The sequence below is a fragment of the Loxodonta africana genome, chromosome 11 (assembly GCF_030014295.1).
Source record: "Loxodonta africana isolate mLoxAfr1 chromosome 11, mLoxAfr1.hap2, whole genome shotgun sequence".
In the NCBI taxonomy this organism is placed as follows: domain Eukaryota; kingdom Metazoa; phylum Chordata; class Mammalia; order Proboscidea; family Elephantidae; genus Loxodonta; species Loxodonta africana.
The window spans coordinates 75,420,668-75,443,635 of record NC_087352.1 but is presented as its reverse complement, the minus strand read 5'-3'; the positions used below and the strand labels follow the sequence as shown (position 1 = coordinate 75,443,635).

Here is a 22,968-nt window from a genome sequence, read left to right as displayed (position 1 = left end):
ATTTTGTCAGAGGCGGCCTTCCAGATATTTGAAAAGATGAGTCAGAAGTAACAAACAGAAAACATAGAATTTGCAGTAAAGGTTAAGGATGAGGGTGAGAGGAAGCAGGAAATAGGAGTATAGAATCTAGGAAAAATAAGGAACTCAAACACTCTCAAAGGGATAATTTGGAAGCAAAGTCGAGAAATGAAAAGAATAACGTAGACTTGGTCATATTAACAGTCAAGAAGAACTTCATTTATTTCAGCATCTTTATAAGGATATTCCTAGATGCCATCCTAGGTTCTATGCTAAATGCTAAGTCAGGTGCTAATTAAGCCATTGGGCTACTCTGTAAGTTGGGCCCACTGAAGCTCGGGCACTGATCTCTTCTCTGACCTTATTTTTGTATTATTCTCTACCCTAGCTACTATGCACCACCCATACAGGCCTTCTAACTCCACTCTAAGGACACTATTCAGTTTTATGCCCCTCGAATTGTCAGTTCCTTCATGTGGGGTTATTCTTGTATGAAGTTTCTGAATTCTGTTCAAAATATTTTCTAATTTCACCTATGATTCATTCTTTGATGCAAATGATATTTAGAAGTGTGTGATGTAATTAGCAAATATTTGGGGATTTTCCAAATATCATTTAATTACTGAATTTGAATATAATTCCATTGTGGTCACAAAACATATTCTTCATGATTTTGGCTCTTTAAAAATTATTGACACTTGAAAGGCGGAGCCAAGATGGTGGAATAGACAGATGCTTCCGTCGAGCCCTCTTTACAACAAAGACCCCCAAAAAACAAGTGAAACGAGTATATTTGTGACAAGCTAGGAGCCCTGAGCATCAAAGGCAAGCTTAGACAATGAACTGAGGGGCAGGGGAAGAAGAGGCTGTTTAGAAGCGGAGAGAAGTTACCGGCCTTGAATCGTGGGGAGCCCTCAGGCACCATTCCCGAGCAGCGGCAGTGGCACAGTGGCAGGCTGGTACTAGCGTTGGGCCACAGTTTCCTCAGGGAGAAACAGCCAGCCACACAGCCCACTCACACCTCTGGAACCTGAGGAGAAGGGCGTTCTTGGCAAAAGCTAAGTACTTGCGTATATTTTCCCACGCCGCACCCCCTCCCCCGGCCGGCTTCAGTGGCTGAATCCCTGGGCCTGACATAGACCCTGGTGAGCAACTAGAGCCATCCTCCTGGCCTTGGGGAAGGAAAAAATTTGCAACTGGGGGGAAAAGATAATTTGCTAGCTCCATTAACTGGGAGAATTCAGGACATAAGCGGCTCCTGTCCAGGCATAAACCATCCATGGACCTTGAGCACCTTGCCCTTCTGTATGGACCTGTGTGGGTCTATTTCGGGAGAATAGGCCCTTGTTGGCAAACTCCAACCATTTCAGTTGTGCGGTGGAGGGGTGGGTGTTTGACATTTGACATTGCTTTGGCTATTAAACAAGGTCCTCACCTACCCACAACAGGGACCTAAGGACTGGTAGCTCCACTCAGGTCACCCAGCCACTTGCGACAGACGTCCAAAGATAACTGGTACCTCTCAGTCCTTACAAGAAAAACTTTGGGTGTCCATGGTCCCTCTGCAGAACCCACCCACCTGCACGCTCTAGGGAACAAAGATGCATTTTCCTCAGAGACGCTTGGGGGTCAGTTCTCAGCCCCCTGCCTTGTTCAGAGTGTGACCCCCTGCTGCAATCAAAAAAAAAATCAGATACCGGTATATATGCCAATCACCCCTGCCCCTCTAAGACTGTAAGACAGAGCCTCTACCACACAGTTGATAACAGCTACCTGGAAACCTGAGCTGAATTCATACAAGAAAACTGAATGGACTCCTAGACTAATATACCTGATAACAGCTCTAGCCAGCTGGGGACAGGACACCAGAGCTCCAAAGGTGAAAATAATCAAGCTAGCTCACTCAAGCAACCCATAGGGGTATACCAAAACAAAACAAAACAAAGCAAGAAGCTACGACACAGTAAGCAAACATAAACTAATGCAATAACCTATAGATGGCTCAGAGACAACAGTCAATATCAAGTCACATAAAGAAACAGGCCATGATCACCTCAACAGGCTCTCAAAACAAAGAATCCAGGGATCTTTTAGATGAAAGTGCATTCCTGGAATTACCAGATGCAGAATACAAAAGTTTAATATACAGACCCTTTCCAGACATCAGGAAGGAAATGAGGCAATACGCAGAACAAGCCAAGGAACACACAGATAAAGCAACTGAAGAAATTAGAAAGATTATTCAGGAACACAATGAAAAGCTTAATAAGCTGGAAAAATCCATAGACAGCAATCAGAAATTCAGAAGATTAACACTAACATTACAGAATTAGATAACTCAATAGGAAGTCAGAGGAGCAGAATTGAGCAAGTAGAAGTGAGAATTTCTGAACTTGAAGAGAAATCACTTGGCACTAATATATTTGAAGAAAAATCAGAGAAAAGAATTAAAAAAAATGAAGAAACCTTAAGAATCATGTGGGACTCGATCAAGAGAAATAACCTACGAGTGTTTGGAGTACCAGAATAGGGAGGGATAACAGAAAATACGGAGAAAATTGTTGAGGATTTGTTGGCAGAAAACTTCCCTGATATTGGGAAAGATGAGAAGATATCTATCCAAGATGCTCATCAAACTCCACATAAAGTAGATCTTAAAAGAAAGTCACCAAGACATATTATAATCAAGCTTGTCACAACCAAAGATAAAGAGATAATTATAAGAGCAGCGAGGGCTAAAAGTCACCTAGAAAGGGGAGCCAGTAAGAATAAGCTCGGACTACTCGGCAGAAACCATGCAGGAAAGAAGGCAGTGGGATGACATATTTAAAAAATTGAAGGAAAAAAATTGCCTGCCAAGAATCACATATCCATCAAAACTCTCTCTTAAATATGAAGGTGAAATTAAGACATTTCCAGATAAACCCAAGTTGAGGGAATTCATAAAAACCAAACCAAAACTACAAGAAATACTAAAAGGAGTTCTTTGGTTAGAAAACCCAAGACTAGAACACTGGGCAGAGCAATGAGAAGTCAACCCAGACAGGAAAATCCAAAAAAAAAAACAAAGCAAGATTTAAAAAGAAAAGAAAAGCCCAACACAGGGTAATGGCAATGTTATTATATAAAAGAAGACAACATTAAAATAATAAAGAGGGACTAAGAAATGTAATCATACACCTTCCATATGGAGAGGAAAATATGGCGATACAGAGAAATAAAAGATAGTTTTAAATTTAGAAACATAGGGGTAAATAATAAGGTAACCACAAAGAAGAGAAACTATCCTACTCATCAAAATAAAATACAAGGGAAAAATACAGACTCAGCAGAAACAAAATCAACAACAACAAATATGAGGAAAGGACAATATATAAAGAAACTCTACTCAGCACATAAAATCAAGTGGGAAAAAGAAACTGTCAACACACAAAAAAAGACATCAAAATGTTAGCACTAAATTCATACCTATCCATAATTACCCCAAATGTAAATGGACTAAATGCACCAATAAAGAGACAGAGAGTGGCAGAATGGATGAAAAAACAAGATCCATCTATATGCTGCCTATGAGAGACACATCTTAGACTTAGAGACACAAACAAACTAAAACTCAAAGGATGGAAAAAATATATCAAGCAAACAACAATCAAAAAAGAGCAGGAGTAGCAATATTAATTTCTGACAAAATAGACTTTAAAGTTAAATCCATCAGAAAGGATAAGGAAGGACACTATATAATGGTTAAAGGGAGAATACACCAAGAAGATATAACCATATTAAATATTTATGCACTCAATACCAGGGCTGCAAGGTACATAAAACAAACTCTATCACCACTGAAAAGTGAGATAGACAGCTCCACAATAACAGTAGGCGACTTCAACACACCACTTTCGGTGAAGGACAGGACATCCAGAAAGAAGCTCAATAAAGACACGGAAGATCTAAATGCCACAATCAACCAACTTGACCCTGTAGACATATACAGAACACTCCACCCAACAGCAAGCAAGTATACTTTCTTTTCTAGTGCACCTGGAACATTCTCTAGAATAGACCACATACTAGGTCATAAACCAAGCCCTAGCAGATTCCAAAACATTGAAATATTGCAAAGCATCTTCTCTGACCATAAGGCCATAAAAGTGGAAATCAATAACAGGAAAAGCAGGGAAAAGAAATCAAACACTTGGAAACTGAACAATACCCTGCTCAAAAAAGACTGCATTATAGAAGACATTAAGGATGGAACAAAGAAATTCAGAGAATCCAATGAGAATGAAAACACTTCCTATTAGAACCTTTGGGACACAGCAAAAGCGGTGCTCAAAGGCCAATTTATACCAATAAATGCACACATTCAAAAAGAAGAAAGGGCCAAAATCAGAGAACTATCCCTACAACTTGAACAAATAGAAAGAGAGCAACAAAAGAAACCCACAGGCACCAGAAGGAAGCAAATAATAAACATTAGAGCTGAGCTAAATGAAATAGAAAACAGAAAAACAATTGAAAGAATTAACAAGACCAAAAGCTGGTTTTTTGAAAAAATCAACAAAATTGATAAACCACTGGCCAAACTGACAAAAGAAAAATAGGAGAGGAAGCAAATAACCCGAATAAGAAATGAGAGGGGCGATATTACAACAGACCCAACTGAAATTAAAAGAATCACATCAGATTACTATGAAAAACTATACTCAAACGAATTTGAAAACCTAGAAGAAATGGATGAATTCCTAGAAAGACACTACCTACCTAATCTAACACAAATAGAGGTAGAACAACTAAACAGACCCATAACAAAAGAAGAGATTGAAAAGGTAATCAAAAAACTCCCAACAAAAAAAAGCCCTGGTCTGGACGGCTTCACTGCAGAGTTCTACCAAACTTTCAGAGAAGAGTTAACACCACTACTACTAAAGGTATTTCAGAGCATAGAAAAGGAGGGAATACTACCAAACTCATTCTATGAAGCCACCATATCCCTGATACCAAAACCGGGTAAAGACACCACAAGAAAAGAAAATTATAGACCTATATCCCTCATGAATGTAGATGCAAAAATCCTCAACAAACTTCTAGCTAATAGAATTCAACAACATATCAAAAAAATAATTCACCATGACCAAGTGGGATTCATACCCGCTATGCAGGGATGGTTCAACATTAGAAAAACAATTAATGTAATCCACCACATAAATAAAACAAAAGATAAGAATCACATGATTTTATCAATTGATGCAGAAAAGGCATTTGGCAAAGTTCAACACTCATTCATGAGAAAAACACTCAGCAAAATAGGAATAGAAGGAAAATTTCTCAACATAATAAAGGCTATTTATACAAAGCCAACAGCCAACATAACCCTAAATGGAGAGAGCCTGAAAACATCCCCACTGAGATTGGGAACCAGACAAGGCTGCCCTTTATCACCACTCTTATTCAACATTGTGCTGGAAGTCCTAGCCAGAGCAATTAGGCTAGATGAAGAAACAAAGGGCAACCAGATTGGCAAGGAAGAAGCAAAAGTATCTCTATTTGCAGATGACATGATCTCATACACAGAAAACTGTAAGGAATCCTCCAGAAAACTACTGAAACTTATAGAAGAGTTCAGCAGGGTATCGGGATACAAGATAAACATACAAAAATCACTTGGATTCCTCTACACCAACAAAAAGAACATCGAAGAGGAAATCACCAAATCAATGCCATTTGCAGTAGCCCCCAAGAAGATAAAATACTTAGGAATAAATCTTACCAGAGATGTAAAAGATTTACACAAAGAAAACTACAGTACACTTCTGCAAGAAATCGAAAGAGACTTACATGAGTGGAAGAACATACCTTGTTCATGGATAGGAAGACTCAACATTATAAAAATGTCTATTCTACCAAAAGGCATCTATACATTTAATGCAATTCCAATCCAAATCCCAAGGACATTCTTTAATGAGATAGAGAAACAAATCACCAATTTCATATGGGAGGGAAAGAGGCCCCGGATAAATAAGGCATTACTGAAAAAGAAGAACAAAGTGGGAGGCTTTACTTTACCTGATTTTAGAACCTATTATACCACCACAGTAGTCAAAACAGCCTGGTATTGGTACAACAACAGATACATGGATCAATGGAACAGAATTGAGAATCCAGACATAAATCCATCTGTATATGAGCAATTGACATTTGACAAAGGCCCCAAAACAGTTAAATGGGGAAAAGACAGTCTTTTTAACAAATGGTGCTGGCATAACTGGATATCCATATGCAAAAAAAATGAAACAAGACCCATACCTCACTCCATGCACAAAAACAAGCTCAAAATGGATCAAAGACCTAAATATAAAATCTAAAACGATATAGATCATGGAAGAAAAAATAGGGACAACGTTAGGAGCCCTAATACATGGCATAAACAGTATACAAAACATTATTAAGAATGCAGAAGAAAAACTAGATAACTGGGAGCTCCTAAAAATCAAACACCTATGCTCATCCAAAGGCTTCACCAAAAGAGTAAAAAGATTACACACAGACTGCGAAAAAGTTTTTAGCTATGACATTTCCGATCTGTCTGATCTCTAAAATCTACATGATACTGCAAAAACTCAACTGCAAAAAGACAAATAACCCAATTAAAAAATGGGCAGAAGATATGAATAGATACTTCACTGAAGAAGACATTCAGGTAGCTAACAGATACATGAGGAAATGTTCACGATCATTAGCCATTAGAGAAATGCAGATCAAAACTACAATGAGAATTCATCTCACTCCAAAAAAAAAAAAAAAAAATTTTTAAAGGCTGGCATTAATCCAAAAATCACAAAAGAATAAATGTTGGAGAGGCTGTGGAAAGATTGGAACACTTCTACACTGCTGGTGGGAATGTCAAATGGTACAACCACTTTGGAAATCGAGTTGGCGCTTCCTTAAAAAGCTAGAAATAGAACTACCATACGACCCAGCAATCCCACTCCTTGGAATATATCCTAGAGGAATAAGAGCCTTTACATGAACAGATACATGCACACCCATGTTTATTGCAGCCCTGTTTACAATAGCAAAAAGATGGAAGCAACCAAGGTGCCCATCAACAGATGAATGGATAAATAAATTATGGTATATTCACACAATGGAATATTACGCATCGATAAAGAACAGTGAGGAATCTGTGAAACATTTCATAACATGGAGGAACCTGGAAGGCATTATGCTGAGTGAAATTAGTTGCAAAAGGACAAATATTGTATAAGACCACTATTACAAGAATTTGAGAAATAGTTTAAACTGAGAAGAAAACATTCTTTTGTGGTTACGAGAGAGGGGAGGGAGGGAGTGTGGGAAAGGGCCATTCACTAATTAGATAAAAAAAAAAAATAGTAGATAAGAACTACTGTAGGTGAAGGGAAAGACAGCACACAATACAGGGGAGGTCAGCACAATTGGACTAAACCAAAAGCAAGGAAGTTTCTGAATAAACTGAATGCTTCGAAGGACAGCATAGCAGGGGCAGGGGTCTAGGGACCATGGTTTTAGGGGACATCTAAGTCAATTGGCATAATAAAATCTATGAAGAAAACATTCCGCATCCCACTTTGAAGAGTGGTTTCTGGGGTCTTAAACGCTAGCAAGCCGCCATCTGAGATGCCTCAATGTGTCTCAACCTACCTGGATCAAAGGGGAATGAAGAACACCAAGGACACAAGGTGATTACAAGCCCAAGAGACAGAAAGGGCCACATGAACCAGAGACTACATCAGCCTGAGACCAGAAGAACTAGAAGGTGCCTGGCTACAACCAATGAGTGCCCTGAGAGGGAACACAACAGAGAACCCCTGAGGGAGCAGGAGAGCGGTGAGTTGCAGACCCCAAATTCCCATAAGACCAGACTTAATGGTCTGACGGAGACTGGAAGGACCCCGGTGGTCGTGGCCCCCAGACCTTCTGTTGGCCCAGGACAGGAAAAATTCCTGAAGCCAACTCTTCAGACATGGATTGGACTGGACAATGGGTTGGAGAGGGATGCTGGTGAGGAGTGAGCTTCTTGGATCAGGTGGATCCTTGACACTATGTTGGCATCTCCTGCCTGGAGGCGAGATGAGAGGGTGGAGGGGGTTAGAAGCTGATGAAAAGGGCAGGAAAAGAGAGAGTGGAGGGAGAGAGCGGGCTGTCTCATTAGGGGGTGAGTAATTGGGAGTGTGTAGCAAGGTGTATATGGGTTTTTGTGTGAGAGACTGACTTGATTTGTAAACTTTCACTTAAAGCACAATAAAAATTAGTAAAAAAAAAAAAAAGAGACTTGTTCTATGACCCCGCATATGTTTGTGAATGTATCATATGCAGTTTTAAGTAATGTATATTTAGCTCTTGTTGGGTGGAAGAATACAAAACAAGGTCAGAGATGTGATGAGGGCTGTATCTACAATGGGTCCAACTTAAGGAGTTACCTGTCTTTCTGTAAATATCAAGTAGGTCAAACTGGTTGATAGTGTTGTTCAAGTACTCCATATTCTTATTGATTTTCTGTCTGTGTGTTCCATAAATTTCTGAGAGGAGTATTAAAATCTCCAACTATAATTATACCCTTTGTACTTTAAGTTTTCTCAATTTTTGCTTTATGTATTTTGAAAATCTCTTATTAGATGCGTATATGTTTAGGTTTGTTATATGTGCTTGATGAACTGACCCTTTCTCATTATGAAATGATCCCCTTTATCCCTGGTAATACTTCTGGTTGTGAAGTTTAATTTGATATTAATATAACCTTTCCAGCTGCATATGTTTAGCATTGATGGTGCACCATTTTCCATTTTTTTATTTTCAGTCTGTCAGTCTCTTCATATTTAAAGCGTACTGCTTATAGACATATAAAAATGAGTCTTGTATGTATACGTAATGTGGCATAGCTGTTTTTTAATTGGGGGTTGTTAGTCCATTTATTTTTAATATAACTTTTAATAGGGTTGAATTTAGGTCTGCAGATTTTCTTCTGATTAGTTTCATTTTTTTTGTTGTTTATTTTTGCTTTTCTTCTTCCATCTTCTTTTGGGTTAATCAAACACATTTATTATTCTATTTAAATTATTCTATTAGCTTTTTATTTGGAGCCCTGGTGGCACAGTGGTTAAGAGCTTGGCTGTTAACCAAAAGATCGGCAGTTTGAATCCACCAGCCGCTCCTTGGAAACCCTGTGGGGCAGTTCTACTCTGACCTATAGGGACGCCAGGAGTTGGAACTGACTTGACAGCACATAACAACAACATTGGCTTTATTTCTTTTTATTTTTTAAGTAGGGATTACTGTATCATCCTTCGCTTAATCATCCCAAAGAGTCAAAATCATGCCACTTTACATTAAATTTAAGAGATTTTTAACAGAATAATTCTATTCCCTCCCCATCTTTTATGTAATTGTTCTCATGTGTTTTGTATTTACATATATTAGAAATCTTACAAACAAAATGTTTTTTTTTTTTTTCTTGTATTAAAAGTCATTGTCTTTTCAATAAATTAAGAATAAAGAGTCTTTTATATTTGCCTGTATATTTGTCATATCTGGTCTCTTCCTTTTCCTCCAAGTTTTTTTCTGGTGTCATTTTCCTTCAACTTGAAGTACTTTCTTTAGTATTTCTTATAATTGCTAATGACCAATTCTCTCCATTTTTGCACATATGAAAATATCTTTATTTCATCTTTTTTTTTAGAAATATTTGTGCTGGGTAGAAAATTTCCTCCTCCCTCCTTTTCTTTCAGCAGTTTAAAGATACTCTACATCTTCCAGCCTCCACAGTTTCTGATGAGAAATCAGAGGTAATATTTCCTTTTCTCTGTCTGCTTTTAAGATTGTCTCCTTACCTTGATTTTCTGGCGTTTACTACAATGTACCTAATTATGATTTTTATGTATATGTCTTATGTGGGGTTCTCTGAGTTTTTTGGATGTGTAATTTATGTTTTGTACCAAATTCAGAAAAATTTTAGCCATTATATCTCAAAATAACTCCAATTGCACATATGATAAAAAAATTTGCCCTACAGGTCACTGAAGCTCTGTTTATTTATTTATTTTTAATGCCTTCTCTCTGTTTTTTAGATTGGATGTTTTCTATTCGTATGTCTTCAATTTCACCGACTCCCTCCCCTCCACCCCCACCTTTTTTGGCCACTTCCAATAGTCTGTTAAGCCCATCTAGTAAATTATTTACTCTGGTATTATTTTTTTAGTTCCAGGTTATTAGTTTAGTTCTTTTTAAAACAGTTATTTCTCAGTTGAAATTCCTCAGTAGGTTCTCACCTTTTCCTTTGTTTGAGCACCTTTATAATGGCTTTTTAAACGTCGTTGTCTTCTAAACACAACACTGAGTCATTTTATGGATTGCTTATACCAAACGCTATTTCTCCTGTTTCTAGTAATTTTTGGTTGCAGCCCTGGTGGCACAGTGGTTAAGAGCTCAGCTGCTAACCAAAAGGTCACCAGTTCAAATCCACCAGCTGCTCCTTGGAAACCCTATTGGGCAGTTCTACTCTGACCTATAGGGTTGTGATGAGTCAAAATTGACTTGACGACAGTGGGTTTGATTTTTTTTTTATATAATAAACATTATGGATGATACGTAGTAGAGCTTTTGGATTCTGATATTCTTCAGTAAAGTGTAGATCTCTTTTTCTAGTAGAGAATTAAATTATTGTCTCACCACCTTATACCTGTGGAGGCTTGTCTTTACGCTTTCTTAAAGTTAGTGTGTTTTGGCTTTATACTTGGTTTTAGGGCTGATCCCTTTTTCCTGGGATATAGTCTTTACGCCTAAGGGATGGCCCTTTTGTGGTTTAAGCAGAAAATATGAAGTGTTTATCAAGATACTCTTTAACTCGTCAGGACTCAAACTTGGATTCTCCTGCAGCGAGCAGCAGATAAAATCTCTCTTCATCTTCCTGCCTTACAGTGGCTGCTGTTTACTGGGCTCCTTGGTCTGTTTCTGCTATTGGGAAGTCAGGGTTCAGTCTAAGATATAATAAGCACAGTTTATATACAGATTCTGATGTTCCTACATCCCCTTACTCCTTCCTGCTATTACCCATGCTCACTTTGGCAGCTCCAAACTTCTTCCTTTAATACCTCAAGCCGATAAGGCTGTGTGTTCCTTCTTGAGTTTTAACTGCTGTGTCACCCATACGGGGAAAAAATTGTATAAATGTCTGTCTTGACAAGTCTGGTTTTTATCTTTCAAAGACATAATGTCCTCCAATCTATGCATGGTTTTAGTTGCTCTCTACTGCCTTCAAGTAGTTTTTTGTTTGTTTTTAAGTTTGCTCAGAGTTTAACTTTGTAATCTACAGGAGGGTTAGTTTGATACAAGCTTCTCTATCGGAATTCTCAACTGCATATATCCTTGTTTTATAAGATGTGACAAATGTTCTAAGGACTTATACACAACCCTGCTTTATGATATTTAGTAAAACACTATTTCAAGGCTTGTGGACTTCACCAGCATGCCTTATAGTTCGTTGGAACCTGTCAGTTTGCCACTACAGCAAATGAGGTGATGTAAATGGCAACTTTGTGATCTTAAAATGTTTAACGAGTTTGTCCAGGTACTAAATGTCCTCCCCAGGTATACCTTATAAATCTGCCTGGTATGTGAACATTGGTAGTTTATCTTGAGATACCCAACACACTACAAAATTTTATTTTAAATTATATATTTTATCACTATGTTTTGGTTAATTTATTAAGTCTATATATATATATATATATATATATATATATATATATATACTGTCCATTATAGTAGCCACTAGTCACATGTGGCTCTTGAGTACTTAATATGTGACTAGTCTGAATTGAGATGGGCCGTAAGTGTAAAATACACTGGATTTCAAAGACATAATACAAAAAAGAATGTAAACTCTGTCAATTCTTTTTTTATATATTGATTACATGCTAAAATAATATTTTTGATATATTGATTTAAATAAAATATATTGCTAAAATTAATTTCACTGTTTTCTCATTCTTCTTTGATCATGGCTACTAGAAAATTTAAAATCATATAAGAGCTCACATTATACTTATATCAGGCAGCACCAGTAATTTGGTGTCAGGTATATTTTGCCATATATGTCGGATAGACATATTTTCCCTTTTGCAACACTGGCTTAAAAATATCATGCCAAAAGTATATCCATTATATCATTTTCACATAAATTTTAGTAGTTAAATATTCCATTATATCTCAAGGAAGCTCCAATTCTGGATTCTGTGGCTGAAAAATTTAAGCCTTGATTTTCTTTTCCATAAAATAAGGGTAAGTGTAACAATAGTGAACTCCAGGGTTGTCATGAGAATTAGAAATAAATAAGAACTTAGAACAGAGCTAGATACTTTAGAACAGGTGTTCAATACTATTGAATTTAAAAATTTATGAAATTTGAAGTACTTTTACTTAAGCACCATGTCTGCTATCAGTAAAATGGTATTGCAAGCATTGCTAATATCTAAGGATTTTTTTTCCTCTTAGTTTCCAGCAGTCATACTAATGCAGATAAGTCCTAACAAAATGTCAGAAAGGGTGCAATATTTCATTCTCCATGGTATTCCATATTTTGTATTCAATAAAATTTGCTGAAGACATCTTTTTTGTGTATGTCAAATTGTAATTATTTTTGAAATGAGCTAAGATTGTGAATACCACCCACATTATTACACCTAATTCTCACAGTGACCCTTGGGTAGGTGTACTCATTCTTCTAGAACTTTCTGTGGATTTTTGTACAAAATTGTAAAAATTTTTGTACATTTCTGTATAATTTTTGTAGACAATTGTACAGTTATCCTATGTGTAACTATAGAAAATATATAAGATAGAAGTATAGGATGATGTATGTATTTATTTTGATATAAGTAAAGTCATTTGCTTATGATACTATTCTGAAAGATTTTCTGCCTTTTAAATACTTCTTTAAGATTACTTCTTGGCTGTACAGAACGTTCCTCCTCGTTCTTTTTAACTTCTCCTTATTCTGACATATTTGCAATGTACTTTTGTTTATCCCTTCTTAAACTGATGAACATTTTAGACTGCCTCCAGTTTTTCAGTACCACAAGTAATACTGTTATGGACAAACTTAGGACACCCTTCTTTGAAGATATGTGGGAACGTTTTTCTAGTGTAAAATTGCGCAATATTGGTACATTGTACAACATTTTTAAATGCAGCAGTTAGGAAATCAAATGACATATGCATTGGGTGAATCTGCTGCAAAGGACCTCTTGAAAGTGTTAAAAAGGAAAGATATCACTTTGAGAACTAGGGTGTGTGCCTGACCCAAGCTATGGCATTTTCAATAGCCTCATATGCATGCAAAATCTGGATAATGAATAAGGAAGACTGAGGAAGAATTGGTGAATCAGAATTATGGTATTGGTGAAGAATACTGAACATACCATGGACTGCCAGAAGAATGAACAATTCTGTCTTGGAGGAAGTACATCTAGAATGCTCCTTAGAAGCAAGGATGGCGAGACTTTGTTTCACATACTTTGAACATGTTATCAGGAGGGACTAATCCCTGGAAAAGGACATCATGCTTTGTAAAGTAGAGGGTCAGCGAAAAAGAGAAAGACCCTCAATGAGATGGACTGATACGGTGCCTGTAACCAGGAGTTTAAACATAACAATGATTATGAGGATGGCACAGAACCTGGCAGAGTTTCGTTCTGTGTGTGGTACATGAAGAAAACAAAAGGTCATTAAAAAAACAGGAAAGAAAAGACCAAAATGGATGTCAGAAGAGACCCTGAAAATTGTTCTTGAACGTAGAGTAGCTAAAGTGAATGGAAGAAATATGGTTATATCTTCTTGGTGTATTGTCCCTTTAACCATTATATAGTGTCCTTCCTTATTCTTTCTGATGGATTTAACTTTAAAGTCTATTTTGTCAGAAATTAATATTGCCACTCCCGCTCTTTTTTGATTGTTGATTGCTTGATATATTTTTTTCCATCCTTCGAGCTTTAGGTTGTTTGTGTCTCTAAGTCTAAGATGTGTCTCTCATAGGCAGCATATAGATGGACCTGGCTTTTTAATCCATTCTGCCACTCTCTGTCTCTTTATTGGTGCATTTAGTCCATTTACCTATCATTTTGATGTCTTTTTTTGTGTGTTGACAGTTTCTTTTTCCCACTTGATTTTATGTGCTGAGTAGATATTCTTTATATATTGTCCTTCCCTCATATTTGTTGTTGATTTCAATTTTGCTGAGTCTGTATTTTTCCCTTGTGTTTTATTTTGATGAGTAGGATAGTTTCTCTTCTTTGTGATTACCATATTAATTACCCCATTTTTCTAAATTTAAAACTAACTTTTATTTCTTTGTATCGCCGTATCTTCCTCTCCATATGGAAGGTGTATGATTACATTTCTTAGTCCCTCTTTATTATTTTAATGTTGTCTTCTTTTATATAATAACATCGCCGTTTTACCCTGTGTTGGGCTTTATTTATTTATTTTAATCTTGCTTTGTTTTTTTGGATTTCCCTGTCTGGGTTGACTTCTGGTTGCTCTGCCCAGTGTTCTAGTCTTGGGTTGATACCTGATATTATTGATTTTCTAACCAAAGAACTCCTTTTAGTATTTCTTGTAGTTTTGGTTTGGTTTTTATGAATTCCCTCAACTTGTGTTTATCTGGAAATGTCCTAATTTCACCTTCATATTTAACAGACAGTTTTGATGGATACGTGATTCTTGGCAGGCAATTTTTTTCCTTCAATTTTTTAAATATGTCATCCCATTGCCTTCTTGCCTGCATGTTTTCTGCCAAGTAGTCCGAGCTTATTCTTATTGGCTCTCCTTTGTAGCTGACTTTTTGTTTATCCCTCGCTGCTCTTATAATTGTCTCTTTATCTTTGGTTTTGGCAAGCTTGATTATAATATGTCTTGGTGACTTTCTTTTAAGATCTACTTTATGTGGAGTTTGATGAGCATCTTGGATAGATATCTTCTCATCTTTCCCAATATCAGGGAAGTTTTCTGCCAACAAATCCTCAACAATTTTCTCCGTATTTTCTGTTATCCCTCCCTATTCTGGTACTCCAAACACTCGTAGGTTATTTCTCTTGATCGAGTCCCACATGATTCTTAAGGTTTCTTCATTTTTTTTAATTCTTTTCTCTGATTTTTCTTCAAATATATTAGTGCCAAGTGATTTATCTTCGACTTCAGAAATTCTAGCATCTACTTGCTCAATTCTGCTCTTCTAACTTTCTGTGGAGTTATCTAATTCTGTAATTTTATTGTTAATCTTCTGAATTTCTGATTGCTGTCTGTCTATGGATTTTTCCAGCTTATTAAACTTTTCATTATGTTCCTGAATAATCCTTCTAATTTCTTCAGTTGCTTTATCTGTGTGTTCCTTGGCTTGTTCTGCGTATTGCCTCATTTCCTTCCTGATGTCTGGAAAGGGTCTGTATATTAAACTTTTGTATTCTGCATCTGGTAATTCCAGGAATGCACTTTCATCTAAAAGATCCCTGGATTCTTTGTTTTGAGAGCCTGTTGAGGTGATCATGGCCTGTTTCTTTATGTGACTTGATATTGACTGTTGTCTCTGAGCCATCTATAGGTTATTGTATTAGTTTATGTTTGCTTACTGTGTCGTAGCTGCTTGCTTTGTTTTGTTTTGGTATACCCCTATGGGTTGCTTGAGTGAGCTAGCTTGATTATTTTCACCTTTGGAGCTCTGGTGTCCTGTCCCCAGCTGGCTAGAGCTGTTATCAGGTATATTAGTCTAGGAGTCCATTCAGTTTTCTTGTATGAATTCAGCTCAGGTTTCCAGGTAGCTGTTATCAAGTGTGTGATAGAGGCTCTGTCCCACAGTCTTAGAGGGCCTGGGGTGATTAGCGTATATACCGGTATCTGATTCCAGTGGGTGGTCACACTCTGAACAAGGCAGGGGGCTGAGAACCGACCCCAAGTGTCTCTGAGGAAAACATGTCTCTGTTCCCTAGGTTGTGCTGGGGGTTGGGTTCTGCAGAGGGACCATGGGCACCCAAAGTTTTTCTTGTAAGGACTGGGAGGTGCCAGTTATCCTCGGACCCCTGTCGCAGGTGGCTGGGTGACCTGGGTGGAGCTACCAGCCCTTAGGTCCCTGTTGTGGGTAGGTGAGGACCTTGTTTAACAGCCAAAACAATGTCAAATGTCAAACACCCACCTCTCCACTGCACAGCTGAAATGGTTGGAGTTTGCCAACAAGGGCGAATTCTCCCGAAATAGGCCCACACAGGTCCATACAGAAGGGCAAGGTACTCAAGGTCCACGGACGGTTTATGCCTGGACAGGAGCCGCTTCTGTCCTGAGCTCTCCCAGTTAATAGAGCTAGCAAATTATCTTTTCCCCCCAGTTGCAAATTTTTTCTTTCCCCAAGGCCAGGAGGATGGTTCTAGGTGCTTACCAGGGTCTACCTCAGGCCCAGGGATTCAGCCGCTGAAGCCGCCTTGGGGGTGGGGGTGACGCGGTAAAATATATGCAAGTACTTAGCTTTTGGCAAGAGCATGCCGTTCTGCTCAGGTTCCGGAGGTGTGAGTGGGCTGTGTGGCTGGCTGCTTCTCCCTGAGGAAACTGGGGCCGAAGGCTAGTACCAGCCCGCCACTGCCGCAGCTGCTGCTCTGGAAATGGTTCCTGAGGGCTCCCTGAGATTCAGGTCCGGCAACTCCTCTCCGCTTCTGAATGGCCTCTTCCTCCCCCTGCCCCTCAGTTCATTGTCTAAGCTTGCCTTTGATGCTCAGGGCTCCTAGCTTGTCACAAATATACTCATTTCACTTGTGTTTTGGGGGGGTCTTTGTTGTAAAGAGGCCTCAAGGGAAGCATCTGTCTATTCCACCATCTAGGCTCCACTCCTCTATCCTCAAGTACAGTTCTTGAAACATGACAAGAACTCAAGAATATTTATTGAATTAAGGACTTGATTTACCAAGGTTGGTGCCTATAATTCTCTAATAAACAAAAGCATTCACTGGGTGCTTTTTCAGAAATTTTTGTAGCATGGAAATAATATGTTTAATCATTTAGTATATACACCCATAAACACACAATGCAATAGCCCAATTTTCTATATTTAGATGAGAAATGTGCAAATGAAAGTAAGCCCAAAACACCGTAGGACAAAAGCCTAAAATTGGTTAGTAATGTGATTTTTTTTTTAAATCTGAGCTACGTGATTTTATTAAAGACAGAAGAAGTTATGGAAAATACATGTATCTTTGACATTTAAGATAGAATTATATCTAGAGATATTATGCTTGAGGAATGACATTGTGCTGTTGTTATGTACTGCGGAGCCATTCCAGCTCATAGGGACCTTATTGAACAGAGTGGAATTGCCCCATAGGATTTCCTAGGCTGAAATCTTTATGAAAGCAGATCACCAGGTCTTTTCTCTCACAGAGTGCTCATGGGTTCAAACCACCAACCTTTCAGTTAGCATCTGAGCACCTAACCTTTGCACCACCAGGGCTACTTGAGGAATAGCATTAAGTTGCTAAATCTTACTGTTTAACTCTAGGTAGAAATAGAAAAGGTACTTAGATATAGTTGCCAATAATTTAAGAATAACCACTGGAAGCCTATAAATAGGATTTGTCACTCCTAAATTACTAGAGAGAAAAAAGTACCATTAAATATTTGAATAATTCAAAGTGCAGGAAGGAGGACAGGAAGAGCATAAAAAATGCTAAGTTTTTGTTTGTTGGGTGTCGAGTCATTCCAACTTATAGGGCCCCTATAGAACAGAGTACAACTGCCTTATAATATTTTGAAGGCTGAAATCTTCATGAGAATAGATTGCCAGGACTTTTTCTCCCATGAAGGCAATTGGTGGATTCGAGCCTCCAGCCTTTAGGTTAGCAGCCAAGCATTTAACCATTGCGCCATCAGGGCTTCTAAATGTTAAGTAGAATGTACGAAACAAGTAAGAGTTTCAAGTACTGAAGGAGAAAGGACAAAACTATCATTTTTTTTAAATATGGTTTTCTCTTAGAAAATATAGGAAAAATTAATTGAGAAACTATTAGAATTAATAAGACAGTTACTTAAATGGCAACTTGAAGTATAAAGTTCCTAAAAACAAAAAAAAATTCATTCAATTCTCTTGGAGAAAGTTAACTAAATAATACTGAAAAGACATATGCAAAGACCTAAATAAAAGTAAACATATGTCATTTTTGTGGATAAGAAGATCATATAGGTAAGTTGCCAAGTCAAAAAAAAAAGTTTTTTAAAAAATCTAGACATTCAATACAATCATACTCAAAATTTAAGCAAAGTATTTTGAAGAAACTTGAGAAAGTGGGTCTAAATACATTTAGAAGATAAAAATCCACATGGATTTTTTGAGAAAGAAGGGATTTTGTTGTGTTGGAGTGGGAAACATGCCACTGAATAGTAATATACATCAAAAAACTATGCATATTAATTATATTAAAATAGTATAATACCGATGAAGGAAGAAAAAATAGGTCTGTAAAACAGAATAGAGAGGAAGTCTGCAAACTTTTTTCCATAAAGGGTCAGATCGTAGTATTTTTAGCTTTGCAACCCATATAGTCTCTGTTACAACTACTCAGCTCTGTCTTGTGTTAGGAAAGAAGACAATATGTAATGAACGGATGTGATTGTGTTTCAATAAAGCTTTTTTTAAAAAGAGGCAGTAGACCCAATGCTGATCACTGGAATAGAGATTCCAGGAAAAGCACTACAAATATTTAGAATTTAGAATATAATGGGTGGGGAATATTCAATTGTATATTGGTGAGGGTGGACTATTTACTTACCATCTATTTAAGGGATAAGAGTAAGTACCCAAAACATACAAAATAAAGTGGAGATAGATTATAGAATAAGCATTCCAAAAATCTATAATATATTGTTAAAAATATACAGAATATTGTGTAGTGTCGAGGTAGGAAAGCCCTTCTTAAATGAAGAAATAAAAAGCATTAAGGAAAATATTGTTCAATGTGACTACCTAAAAATAAAAACTTTTAATGATGAAACATAATAAAAAATCTAAAAACTACTGAGGAAAAAGTTGCAGTATTTATAATACAATTAATACAAAAATATGTAAGCATTTCTTTAAACCGATGAGAAATAATACAATCCAAAAAGAAAATAAGCAAATTTCAGGATAAGACACATTGTTAAAAAACATATGAAAAAATTCCCTGTATCAGAAGCAGTCAAGAAAAAACACATTAATATCGTAAAAAAACACCTTCTTTTCAGCCATCCTGCTGGTACATATTTTAAAAGATCAGTAATAATTAGTGGTAGTAAAGTGTAAAGAAATGCAAACTCTCATATTCTGTTGAGGACAATGTTACCCTGTTGTTTTTAGGTACCATCAATTCTGTTCCAACTCATAGAGACCCCGATGTACCACAGAACGAAACTCTGCCAAGTTCTTTGCCATCCTCATAATCACTGTTATGTTTAAACTCCTGGTTAGAGCCACCGTATCAGTCCATCTCATTGAGGGTCTTTCTCTTTTTCGCTGACCCTCTACTTTACCAAGCATGATGTCCTTTTCCAGGGATTAGTCCCTCCTGATAACATGTTCAAAGTATGTGAAACAAAGTCTCGCCATCCTTGCTTCTAAGGAGCATTCTAGATGTACTTCCTCCAAGACAGAATTGTTCATTCTTCTGGCAGTCCACGGTATATTCAGTATTCTTTGCCAACACCATAATTCAAAGGGGTCAATTCTTCTTCGATCTTCCTTATTCATTGTCCAGCTTTCACACACATGCCAAGTGATCGAAAATGCCACGACTTGGGTCAAGAGCACAGTAGTCCTCAAAGTGACATCTTTGCTTTTCAACATTTTAAAGAGGTCTTTTGCAGCAGATTCGCCCAATGCAATACGTCGTCTGATTCTTTGATTGCTGCTTCAGTGAGCATTGATTGTGGATCCAAGTAAAACGAAGTCTTTGACAACTTCAATATTTTCTCCATTTGCATTACTGTTGTTTATTGGTCCAGTTGTGAGGATTTTTTTTTTTTTCTCTAAGATGAGGTGCAATTCATACTGAAAGCTGTAGTCTTTGATCTTCACCAGTTAAGGGCTTCAAGCCCTCTTCACTTTCAGCGAGCAAGGTTGTGTCATCTGCATATGGGAGGTTGTTAATAAGTCTTCCTCCAAACCTGATACCACATTCTTCTTCATATAGTCCAGCTTCTGGGATTATTTGCTCAGTATTTATACAGATTGAGTAAGTATGGTGAAATGATAAAACCCTCATGCATGCCTTTCCTGACTTTAAACTACTCAGTATCCCCTTGTTCTGTTGGAAAGACTACCTCTTGGTCTATGTACAGGTTCCTCAAGAGCACAGTTACATGTTCGGGAATTCCCTTTCTTCACAATGTTATCCATAATTTGTTATGATCCACACAGTCGAATGCCTTTGCATAGTCAATAAAACACAGGTAAACATCTTCCTGATATTCTCTGCTTTTAGCCAGGATCAATTTGACATCAGCAATGATATCCCTCATTACATATCCTCTTCTGAATCCAGACTGAATCTCTGGTGGTTCCTTGTTGGTGTACAGCTACAATCATTTTTGAATGATCTTCAGCAAAATTTTACTTGCATGTGATACTGATATTGCTTAATAATTCTCACATTCTATTGGATCACCTTTGTTTCGAATGGGCACAAATATGGACCTCTTCTAGTTGATTGGCCAGATGGGTATCTTCCAAATTTCTTGGCATAGACAAGCGATTGCTTCCAGTGTTGCATCCGTTTGTTGAAATGTCTTAGTTTGTATTCCATCAATTCCTGGAGCCTTGTTTTTCACCAATGCCTTCAGTGCTGCTTGGACTTTTTCCTTCAATACCCTTGGTTCTTGATCATATGCTACCTCCTGAAATGGTTGAATGTTCACCAATTCTTTTCGGTGCAATGACTGTTTGTATTCCTTCCATCTTCTTTTGATGCTTTCTGTGTTGTTTAAAAATAATTTGTGTGTGTGTGTGTGTTGTTTATATTTTCCCCATAGAATCCTTCAACATTGTAATTTGAGGCTTGTTTTTTTTCTTTAGCTCTTTCAGCTTGAGAAATACTGAGCCTATTCTTCCCTTTTGGTTTTCCAACTCCAGCTTTTTGCACATTTCATTTTAATACTTCACTTTCTCTTCTCAAGTTGCCCTTTAAAATCTTCTGTTAAGCTCTTTTACTTCATCATTTCTTCCATTCACTTTAGCTACTCTACATTCAAGAGCAATTTTCAGGGTCTCTTCTGACATTCATTTTGGTCTTTTCTTTCCTGTCTTTTTAATGACCTTTTGTTTTCTTCATGTATGATGTTCTTGATGTCTTTCCACAATTCTTGAAATGGACTCTAAATTTAGGCAGGATATACTCAAGGTCATACTTCGGCTCTTGTGGACTTGTTCTAATTTTCTTCAGTTTCAACCTGAACTTGCATATGAGCAACTGACGATCTGTCCCATAGTTGGCCCTGGCTTGTTCTGACTGCTGATATTGAGCTTCTCTATCATCTCTTTCCACAGATCTAATCGAGTTGATTCCTGCATATTCCATCTAGCGAGGTTCATGTGTATAGTCACCATTGATGTTGTTGAAAAAGGTATTTGCAATGAATAAGTTGTTGATTTTGAAAAATTCCATCATTCGATCTCCAGCCTTGTTTCTATCACCAAAGCCATATGTTTCAATTACTGACCCTTCTTTGTTTCCAACTTTGGCATTCTAATCACCAGTAATTATCAATGCATCTTGATTAAATGTTTGATCAATTTCGGGTGGCAGAAGTTGGTAAAAATCTTCAATTTCTCCATCCTTGGCCTTAGGGGTTGGTGCATAAATTTGAGTAATAGTTGCATTAACTGGTCTGTCTTCCTTCTAGACAGAAATAGGTTTAAATTATTTAGGCTCAGCAGTCATTTTTCGCTGTAAATTCATGAAAATTGTGGTTTTAAAGAGCATGTGTAATTGCTGATACATGTATTACATATTTTAATACAACACGGTGGTGTGTATTTTCTTTTTGTGGGGCAGAGGTCATGTTTATTCATATTGTAGCACTTGGAATAATAAAACAGTAATTTGAGAAAAATTTAAGTAGTTAGTAATAGTCTTCATACAGTTAGTGAAGGTCTTCTAAAATACATCAGAGTCTTAAAATGAAAAAAATTGCATCCACTTAAAGGTTGTACAGAGAAAAAAAGCAAAATTGCACAGGCATTGCAATTTGGGAACAGCAATCTAGTCTCAAATCGCATATTTTTCAAATAAACTCATATTTAAATCTCCTTAGGAGGATAAGCCTCTGGCAAAAGAGGGGAAAGAAAGAGTTAAATAAAACAAATATAAGAATGTCAATCCCACCGAAGTAGGTTTTGTATAAAAGTGGCACAAGGTAATATTGGCAATATCTTTTAAACAGATGAATGACATCACCTGCAAAGCCTGAAGATTTTGAACATATATATTTATTCCAAATGTATTTATAAAAAAGAAAAAAGTCTGTTCTGAGGTTTGTGGGAAATAAGTTGAATCTCCCTTTTCCCCCATAGTATGCATGGTACATATGTTAACTTACTGAATTCATCCTTCATGCAATTCCAGTTTATTAAAGAGGTTAAGAATTTATAAAACTCTGATGGGATATGGTTTTAATGCTTCATCACACTACCCATCATTTGCTTTTCAATCTAGATCAGAATGATCTTTCCCACTTCCCTGCAATCACCTACCTGCACAGCTAATATTTTCTGAATACTCTCTTGAGAGTCTGTCTGGAACTTGGCCAGCCTCATCTGGCTGGAGAGGGCCACCAATTTGAAGTGTGTCTCCCATACCTTGTGTATCCTTCTTTGCAGCTGACAGAACTAAAGGGAAGAGGGAGGAGGGA

At 37.2% G+C, this 22,968-nt stretch overlaps 1 protein-coding gene across 1 annotated transcript in view; it reads right to left on the bottom strand.

The window, feature by feature from the left end:
• Nucleotides 1–22,968, bottom strand: part of CCDC178 (coiled-coil domain containing 178) — a 460,722-nt gene that overhangs the window by 25,669 nt on the left and 412,085 nt on the right. Inside the window, exon 19 of the mRNA XM_064293218.1 lies at nt 22,811–22,945. Within this exon, the coding sequence (XP_064149288.1) occupies nt 22,811–22,945 (135 nt within the window). The remainder of the gene's footprint in view (nt 1–22,810; nt 22,946–22,968) is intronic.